The sequence below is a fragment of the Sceloporus undulatus genome, chromosome 2 (assembly GCF_019175285.1).
Source record: "Sceloporus undulatus isolate JIND9_A2432 ecotype Alabama chromosome 2, SceUnd_v1.1, whole genome shotgun sequence".
In the NCBI taxonomy this organism is placed as follows: domain Eukaryota; kingdom Metazoa; phylum Chordata; class Lepidosauria; order Squamata; family Phrynosomatidae; genus Sceloporus; species Sceloporus undulatus.
Genome location: NC_056523.1, coordinates 1376909 through 1387072, shown reverse-complemented (window position 1 = coordinate 1387072; position 10164 = coordinate 1376909). Strand labels below are relative to the sequence as shown.

The 10164-nt window shown below is 44.0% G+C and overlaps 1 protein-coding gene across 4 annotated transcripts in view; it reads right to left on the bottom strand.

Moving 5' to 3' along the window:
* Window positions 1–3498: 3498 nt before the first annotated feature.
* LOC121923017 (zinc finger protein 239-like) overlaps window positions 3499–10164 on the bottom strand; it is a 58962-nt gene continuing 52296 nt past the window's right edge. For 2 of the 4 annotated variants that reach the window (XM_042453109.1, XM_042453108.1), the window contains exon 2: window positions 3499–5755. In XM_042453109.1, the coding sequence (XP_042309043.1) occupies window positions 4722–5755 (1034 nt within the window). In that variant the 3' untranslated portion in view covers window positions 3499–4721. Of the gene's footprint in view, window positions 5756–8770; window positions 8791–9368; window positions 9431–10164 lie in introns of those variants that run through there. The other 2 variants (XM_042453110.1, XM_042453111.1) reach the window with 2 other exon arrangements.

The following is a 10164-nucleotide window of genomic DNA, read 5'->3' as shown; positions in this document are numbered from 1 at the left end:
CCCCCATCTGGGGATTATGGGACCTGGAGTGGCCCCTAAAGCACCATGCCCTAGATGGAGATTATGGGACCTGAAGTGTCCTTAAGAGCAGCATGCTGTAGATGGGGATTTGGGGACCTCAAGCGTCTCAAAAGCAGCATCCCAAAGTGAGGAATATGGGACCTGGAGTGTCTGCAAAAGCAGCATCCCTAAACTGGGGATTTTGGGACCTGGACTGCAACCCCCCCTCAAAAGCAGCACCTCCAAAGTGGAGATTCTTGGACCTGGAGTGCCAAAGCAACAGCCCCCAACTGGGGATTTTGGGACCTTGTGTATACAAAAATTAACATGTCTAAACTGGTGATTTAAGGACTGGAGTGCACCCAGAACCAGCACCCCAAGCTGGGGATTCTGGGAGCTGGACTTACCCAATGCCAGCATGCCCAAACTGGGTATTATGGGACTTGGGGTGTCCCAAAAGCAGCTTCCCAAACTGGGGATTTAGGGACCTAGATTGTTCCCAAAACACCATGCCCTAAATGGGGATCATGGGACCTGGAGTGCCCCCAAAGCAGCATCCCCAAGCTCTGGTCCAAGGCTGGCTTTAAACCCCAACATTTCTTTGCACCTTTTTTTTGGGGGGGAGCCTCCTCTTCCCCACTAACATGTGACTCACCCCAGTATAGAAATGGGGGATGCCCCTCAAAAATGCCCTCACCCCCAAACTCTCTCCAGAGCCTCTTCCCAAAGCCATCTCCCACCTTCTTCTCCCAGAGGCTCCTGGCAAGCCAGGTCTCCCTTTCCCCCGACACGTGTTCCTCTCTTTTGGAAGGCAAGCAAAGGTACCTGCAGCCCCACCTGGAGGGTCCTGGGAAGGGGAGGGGCAGGGCACAAGGGGGCGGGGTTTCCCCCCCCCCAAGATCCCGTGAGAGGGGGCAAAAGAGCCACCTGGAATCACCGGGAAGAATTGCCTTGACCTTGCAGGCAGGTCGCTAGGGGGAAGTAGTCTGCTCAGCAACCAGGTGAGCTCCTGCTTGAAGGCCTCATCTGATTGGTGGGAAAATCCCTAACCTGCTGGATTTAAGAGGACAGGAGAGAAACCCAGGCCCACCTGGGTCCACGAAGCCTCTATGGGCGTCTGCACTGGAGGAATAATACAGTGTAACACCACCTTGAAGAGCTGTATAGCTCCATCCTATGGAAACCCTGGGTTCTGTAGTTTTGCAAGGTCTTTAGCCGTCCCTGAGTGCTGGTGATGCCATGAGATTTCTGTAGGATGGAGCCAATCAATGGCAGTTAAACTTGTGTCTAGATGCACCTAGGGGAGAATAAAGACCTTGGGAAACTACACATCCCGGGACTTAATGTAGGATAAGAGCCATAGCCGTTGAAATGGTGTCTAGATGCACCCAGAAAAGGCTCAAGGCCTTGGTAAACTACAAATCTCAGGATTTTCTGTAGGGTGGAGCCATAGCTCACTAAACTACAAATCCCAGGATGCCCTACCATGGAGCCAAGGCAGTTAAAGCAGTGTCAAAACTACAAATCCCAGGATGTCCTTGCATGGAGCTAGGGGAGTTAAAGCAGTGTCAAACTACATTAATTCTGCAGTGCAGATGCAGATCCCATAAATTCCATGATTTTTGGACAATTTTGGAACTCCAAACAGGCAGGAACGTGAAAATAACCCCAACAAGCAGCCCCAAAATTATTACCCTCAAATACAATTCTTTGCAGTCACTCTCAAAATGGCGACACTTCCTATTGCCATTTGGAGTGGGACTGCAAAGGTAAACAGGAAGAACCCTTGGTCTGCAATACAGTGCTCCCTCGGGTTACGAAATTAATTCGTTCCGCGGCCGCTTTTGTAACCCGAAAAGCCTTCGCAAGCTGAAAACCCATAGGCACTAATGGGGAAAAGCCGCGTTTCGTGCGAAAAAGCGCCGAAAAGCACCAAAAATTTTTTTCGTAACCCGAAAAAACATTCGTAACCCGGAACAGTTATTTCCTATGGGATTTTTTCGTATCCCGGAAATTTCGTAACCTGGGTATTTCGTATCCCGGGGTACCACTGTAAATCCTTTCCTCTCTTCTAATAACCCCTTTCATTCCCAGATAATTGTTCAGAATGAACGTATATCTTGAAGATGGGATCCAAGACTAAACATGAAATCCATTTCTGTAATGTATTTGTTGCAGTTGTCCGATGTAGATGTGGTACTACACAAGCCCTGGTGACGCAGTGGTTAAATGCCTGTATCCCAGCCACGGACTCATAAACCACAAGGTTGTGAGTTCGATACCAGCCAAGAGCTCCAGGGTCGACTCAGCCTGGCATCCTTCCAAGGTTGTTGTTGTTATTATTATTAACCTTTATTTATAAAGCGCTGTAAATTTACACAGCACTGTACATACAATCTTTTTAATTGGACGGTTCCCTGCCCTCAGGCTTACAATTTAAAAAGACACGACACAAAAGGAGAAGGGAGAGGTGGTGGGGAAGGGGATGAGGTCCAGCAGTTCTTCTCTACCTCCGAGGCCTGGATCAGGGGAGATGGATTGGAGGGAGGGCTTGGCTTCTTAATGGATGGTTAATCTTCTTCCAGGGAGGCCTGTTGGAGCTAGCCTGCCTCTCTAGTAGGATAATACATATAAAATACATAGCAATACAGGAAATGATTCAATAAAACAGGCAACAAAAGAACATCAAATAGCAAGTGACAATTATGCAATGCCTAGGAACACTTCTCTGAACAGGATGGTCTTCAGCTCCGTTTTGAAGCTGGTTAAAGAAGTGATGGCCCTTGTGTCTCGCGGGGGAAGAAGGTTCCAGGAGTGATGGGGCAGCGAGTGAAAAGAGGTGAATCCGAGATGGGGCAGAGGAAATCCTGGACTGGGACAGCAGACCTTGACTACCAGAACGGAAGGCCCTAGTGGGAAGGTGAGGAGAAAGAAGGTCTGATAAGTAAGGAGGGGCCAGTCCATGGAGGGCTTTAAACGTCGACAGCAGGAGCATATACTGAATGCGGAAAGGGAGAGGGAGCCAGTGAAGGGATGCCAAGACAGGAGAGATGTGGTCAGAGCGGTGGGTGGAAGTGATAATGCGTGCAGCTGAATGCTGTACAGAAATTAAAGGACAGAGGTGAGAAAGAGGAAGCCCAGCCAGGAGGACATTACAGTAATCAAGTCGTGAGATCACTAGGGCATGGACCAGGATCTTGGCAGTAGAGGCGGAGAGATATGGTCGGATTTTGGCAATATTGTACAAGAAGAATCTACAAGCCTTGGCTGTGGTCTGGATCTGAGGGATCCACGACAGAGAAGAGTCAAAGATAAAGCCAAGACTGTGGGCTTGCTGGACTGGTTGAATAGAAATGTTGTCCACAGAGACAGAAAAGGAGTGTTGAAGGGTGGGTTTAGGAGGAAAGACAAGAAGCTCCATCTTGGACATGTTGAGCTTCAAACGCCAATGGCGCATCCACTGCGAGACGGCTGTGAGGCAAGACGAGACTTGCTGTTCAAGCCTTGGAGAAAGGTCAGGGTAAAATTAATATCCAGCTGGTTGGGGGCAATTAGCTTACGCTTTGTAAAAAGCTTAGTACATTGGTAAGTGGTATAGGAATGTACTTGCTATTGCTAATGTACTTGCTACTAAGACCTCCTCTATCAGTGAACCATTTTCTGCACTGAAATTCTCTAAGTGGATTCTTGCATTTAAAGGATATTGCTTGGGATACAGCCCTCCAGCATGAGATTTTATGGGTTAAAAAAGGTTGTACTGAAGGTTTTCAGATGTACAGCCAGCCCTCCACATTCACGGATTTCAGATTCATGGTACTGACTATTTATGATTTTGTAGCTGCTGCTTAACAAAGTCGGCCTCATCATCTCCCTCCCAGCCAGCCAAAAGCAACAGCGTATGTTCCCCACTTTTCATCCACCTCATTCCAAGTCCAATGTTTGGATCACCACCAAGAAGGATCCAATCTGTCTTCTGTCCTCCTCTCCCCGGGCTCCCAGTCAGTCAAAAGCAACCCTGCTTTGCCAAAGTCTGCATCCTCTTCATTTTCAAAGTCCTTCCCTTTGAATCTGATGTTTGGAGCCACCACTGGGGAGGACCCAACCTCTCTTCCCTCCTCCTCCTCACCCAAACAAAATCAACATTGTACCTTCCCTTTGTGGTAGTGGCTGCAACCATCGGATTCAGAGTGGAAGGATGTTGGAAATGGGGAGGATGCAAACTTTGGCAAAGCAGGGAAAGGTATGGTGTTGCTTTTGACTGGCTGCATGGGGAGGAGAGGAGAGAAGCTGAATCCTCCCTGGTGGTGCTGCAAATATTGGATTCAAAGGGAAGGACTTTGGAAATGGGGAGAATACAAAAAAATTGTTAAAGTGGGGAACATACGATGTTGATTTTGTTTGGCTTGGAGGGAATGGGAGGAGGAGAGGGAAGAGAGAAGGTGGATCCTCTGCAGCAGTGGCTGTTAACATCGGACTGAAAGTGGACTCACTTTGGAAATGTGGGGGATGAAATGAATCCAAGGCTGCAAGGCGAGTTATGGGTGGTGCTCTTGGTGGGGGAGGATGACTGTCAATCATTAATGTTTGGGGAGGTCTCACATATTTCTGGTTTTTCCATTTTCATGGGAGCTTCTGCCCTAAAGTGACGGTACACACCACTCACTGAATACCAAGTCAGGATTATCCATGCCATCATGCAAAAACAAAGCTTTCCCCTCCTTTCAGTGGGTTCTCTGATGTGCTGCAAGATTTCGGTTACTGCTGTAGCCTTTCCCGCACTCTGTGCATTTGTAAGGTTTTTCCCCCGTGTGAGTTATTTTATGCTTCCTAAGTGTCCCATTATCGGTGAACCTTTCCCCACACTCTGTGCACTTGTATGGCTTCTCCCCTGTGTGAATTCTTTGATGTTTCCGAAGCGTGCCACTATCGCCGAATGTCTTTTCGCACTCTGTGCAGGGGTAAGGTTTCTCTCCGGTGTGGATCCTCTGATGAGAAGTGAGGTTGCTGCTCTGAATGAAGCTCTTCCCACACTCGGCGCATGTGTATGGCTTTTCCCCCGTGTGGGTTCTCTGATGTGCGGTAAGACTACTGCTCTGGATGAAGCTTTTCCCACACTCGTTGCACTGGTATGGCTTTTCCCCCGTGTGGGTTCTCTGATGTGTGGTCAGGCCACTGCTTGTGCCAAAGCGCTTCCCACACACCTTGCATTTATAGAGTTTCTCCCCTGTGTGGGTCCTCTGATGTGAAGCAAGGCTGCTGCTCATACTGAAGCTCTTCCCGCAATCGAGGCATGTATACGGCTTCTCGCCTGTGTGAGTTCTTTGGTGTGAGATAAGGTTGCTGAAGCACTTCCCACACTTGGTGCACTTATAGGGTTTCTCCCCTGTGTGGGTCCGCTGATGTCTGTCATAGTTCCCTTGGTGCTGAAAGCCCTTCCCACATGCTGCGCATTTATACGGTTCCTCCCCTGTATGAGTTCTGTAATGCCGCTTAAAGTTTGATTTATGATTGAATGTTTTCCCACAGACGGGACACTTTTCCTTTCTCCTTTCATTGTATTCTTCTTGCAGGATATGGGGTTCAAGGAGATCAGCACCCCAATAACCAGAAGATGTCTTCTTCCTGTTCTTTGATGGATTTCCTGCATGCCTTTTTGCTTTTGATGCATTTCCAAACTTCTCTATCTCTGCTGCCTTGGTTGTTTCTGGTTGCACCGCAGACGGTGTCCCATAATCCCCATTGTCCTGCTGGATCCCTGGTTGGAAGACAAGGAAAAGAAAATCTAATTAGGAATTCAAGGGCAATTGAATTGCTTCAAGGGGATTCTGCCATTTTCAAATCCAAATCAGATGATAAAAGTTGGTTCTTTGTATTGGCTGGGATTTGGTTCAAGGAAACCCCCCCCACCCCCCCACAGATATCAAAATTCATGGATGCTACAGTTCCATTATATATTATGACATAGTAAAATGGTGTCCCTTATATTAAACAGAAAAATCAAGGTTTGCTTTATGGAATTTATTTATTATTGGAATATTTTTAAGACATGGATAGATGGTGAATTACATGAAACAACCAGGTCAAGAAGGCTCCAAAACACCCTGCAGAAATACAGTCATCCAGTTTGAGACCGCTTGGACTGCCCTGGCTCAGTGCTAGGGAATCCTGGGAACTGTAGGTCTGTGAGACATTTAGCCTTCTCTGTCAGGAGCTCCAGTGCCAGGATAAACGACAGTTCCCAGGATTCCCTAGCACTGAGCCAGGGCAGTCCAAGCGGCCTCAACCTGGATTAGTATTGCAGGGTGTTTTGGATGAGTAAAAAAGAACATTTTGAATCTCCCAGAGACCCCTTCAAGGCTGTTCCAAAATGCAATTGGATTCCTGGTCTTGGGGAAAGGGTGGGATATAAAGAAATATAATAAACAAACAAACAAATAAATAAAGAGCTTATTCAGCTTTGGTTTTTTAAAAATGATATTCTTTTTGGAGGCCAAATGTATATAGATCTATTTTGGGGTTGTTGTTGTTTTGACATGCTGAGGGTAGCTGGTGAGGCAGGCAAATTCTGAGGGGATGGTTCAAACAAACAAACAGGGATAATCTATCTATCTATTACCAAATTTCCTTGGAGGGCTTTAAACAGAGGCTGGATGGCCACCTGCTGGGGTTGCTTTGATTGAGAGTTCCTGCATGGCAGAAGGGGGTTGGACTGCATGGCCCTTCTTGGGGTCTCTTCCAACTCTATGATTCCATGAGTCTATAATTCTCAAAAACTAAATTATGCCTTAAGGTCACCATAAGTCAGAAATGACTCGAAGGTGCATAACAATGACAAATTACTTCCCTCATTCTGGACACTACACTCGGATTGATGCAACCTAGAATCATATTGGCCCTTTAAGCTGCTGCATCACACTCTTGGTCAGTTCGGGGCTTGAGAGATTCTTCAGATACCTAGAGTCTCCTTCTTTGGAGACTTAGGTCTAACCATCTGCTCAGTGCAGGATATCTCCAGCACTAAAATTTGATTGCATCAAGTTCAACTTTGTCTTAAGGTGATTTAAATAAAACTAAGGGCCAGATCCTGTGTGATCTGGGATGCTAAGCAGAGTGGGGCCCTGGTCAGTCCTTGGATGGGAGACCACCAAGGAACACCAGGTGTGGGGTTCTTAGTCTATGAGGGCAATAGGGCAATAAATCCTCAGCGGTGGGCTTTGCCTGTTCCTTCTCCTGACATGAACCTCCAGCCCCTGGTGTTTTTGGTGGTCTCCCATCCAATGACTGACCAGGACCGAACGGCTAGCATCCCAGATCACACAGGATTGGGCCTTTAGGTTATTTAAGTCACCTTAAGTCAAAGTCACGCAGGATCTAGGAACTGTAGTTCGTTGTGATCCAGAGCTCTGTGACGCAGAAGGCTATACGTCTCGCAAAGCTGCACTTCCCAGAATTCCTTAGCATAGAGCCAGGGCAGTTAAAGCAGTGTTAAACTGGATCATTTCCGATGTGAAGTGTAGCCTAGCTATTGCTGCAATATTAAATGTGTTCATCAGAAAAACTAATCCTTGAAAAGTTAAGTAAAGTCGACTCTAAGAGGAATTGCAGCACGCTACTGCAACTATAACTATTAGAACTGTAATCACTAATTCATGAGAAACTGCAGACAAACAAATGGAGAAAATTCAGTCCAACGGTGATAGGAAGCAGATTCGAAACAGACAGAGAACCATATATTGTAAAGATATTCATGTTAAATGAATGATAGGTATATGTAAGAAAATGACTGTAACAAGGATGTGTTTTGTTCTCTGTGTGTATCTATATCTATATTTACATATATCTAATATTTATTTATATACAAATAAATGTAAAAGAACAATTATAAAATCATTTGTTAACTATATTTATTATATATATATAGAAGAGAGAGAGAGAGAGATAGGCCATCATACATTAGAGCACAACCATTAAAATGTGCTCTATAATAGACACCATGTAAAATGATGTGTAGTCGTGTGTGTATCTCTATCTTCTATCTATCATCTACAAATCAAAAATTTAAATAAAAATATTTTCTACTTGTTCTTTTGATAACAAGACTATATATATATATATATATATATATGTATATATATTGCAACCATATAAAAATGATGTTATATATGGGTGTATATATATACAAATAGACAATTTAAAAGAAAAAAGAACATTCTTTTTTCCACGTGATCTTTTTGATAACAAGACATTACACACATATATCTTACCAACCATATCAATTATATGTAATGTGTATGTATGTATGTAGCTATCTACACATTACATGGTTGCAATCTATTATCTATTCTATTATCTATCTAGTCTTCTTGTTATCAAAATAACAAATGGAACAAAAGAATTTTCTTTTTTCTTTAAAATTTCTTTTTATTTGTATAGAATAAATCCACACAATATAACTAAAATCATTAAAACATATTTTAATATATGATTGTAATCATGAAAATTAAAAAATAATAATTTTTAGAATATAAGGTTATACATATTATAAAACTTATAATCAAACTTTTAAATTAAAAAATAAAAACATTGTAAATATATAATATATTGTAACATTTATTTTTTATAATAAAGCCATGTTTTTTTACGTCTCTATATTTATAGGTGACGAATTTATTGTTTTTTTTATTCGTGATCCGCCTTGGGTCTCTTTCTGGCCGAAAAGGCGACATACAATGAAATAAATACATAAATTAATATTATATTAAAAAAAAACCCGGGGCCATGGTTACACTGGTTTGAAACTGGATTATTCTTTGCAGTGTGGTGTGTGGCAACCTCATGGGTAAAACCGTGGGGTCGCGACCTTCTCTCAGGATAGCAATGCATTTCATCAAGTTGAGGACGTGGCAGTTTACTGGCAAACCATAGGACTTCGACCTTCTCTCGAGTGATGCAAATGCTTTTATCCATAATTAGAGATTAAGCCCATTTTGATTCGGCTGCTTAGCTTAGCTGGTCTCCATCTTGCTTCCTTGGCCTCAAGAGCACGCACCAAGCATGCACTGATCACGCCACCTTGTCATGCCACCGTCCGGTGACCTAGGAGCAAGGCTATCATCAATGATATAAGGAGACAATGGACGGAAGTAAGCAAAATCCAATAAAAGGCCCAGCCAGAAACCTGGCTGGGGGCAAGCTTGTGAGGAAGCTTGTGCCACCCCATTCCTGTCTCTGCGTCTCCTTGCCGCGACAGTGGGATGCAGCCTGGGTTTGCAGAAGAAGGGAGAGCGATTTCTAGCACCTCTGGAAGTTGAAAAAAACCAAATGCATATGCATTCATTTTTTAGAACCATGCTTTTATTTTATTCTACCTCCATCAGGCCTTTCTTTCCTGTTGGCAGTCCTTAAGGAATCACCCATTTTAGCTGTTTGCATTTGCCAATGTGCTCTCCTCCTCAGACCTTGCAGGCGGCATTGATGATGAGATATAAGGCCTGGCTTCTTCTTCTTTCTGCCAGGAGTTGCAGCCAAAATAAGACCTTTTCCCTCTTCTCTTCTTTTCAGACTAAACAAACAACGTGGATTCCCTGATGATTTTCTCTCCCCTTCTTCCCTCCATGCAAAACATAAAGTAATAATTAAAAAGTCCCTTTGGCCTCTCTCTAGGAATCAGAGCTCAGCTCCCTTAACCCTTGGAGGACCAAGACTCCTTGCTAACCACTGTCTTCCCAACCTGCCTCTTGGATGCACAGCTGGATGGGGGGATGATGGGCTTGTAGCCAACCATCTGGAAAGCTTTGCAAGCTTTGGAGGAGAGATTTGAAACTGGCGCTATCGCAAGCTCTCCCCAGGCATTGCTTTTTATTTTTTGGCGATGCATTAAAAACGTATTAGTATTGCTTCGTGCGATACGTAATTGTTTGCGCATTTTATTTTACCCTGCACAAAAAAACTGCAATATTTTTGCAACAAATTTGCAACATGTAATTTACAAAACATATATGGAATTATAAAATATGATTATTAAAATATATATGAATTATATACAGAAAAATCCCTGACGAGATAATAATATTACATCAGCTCTCCTTATCCATGGATTTTTTAATCCACGGATTCATAGCATCTACGGTTTGTTTAAATTTCGAATAGCAAACCTTGACTTTG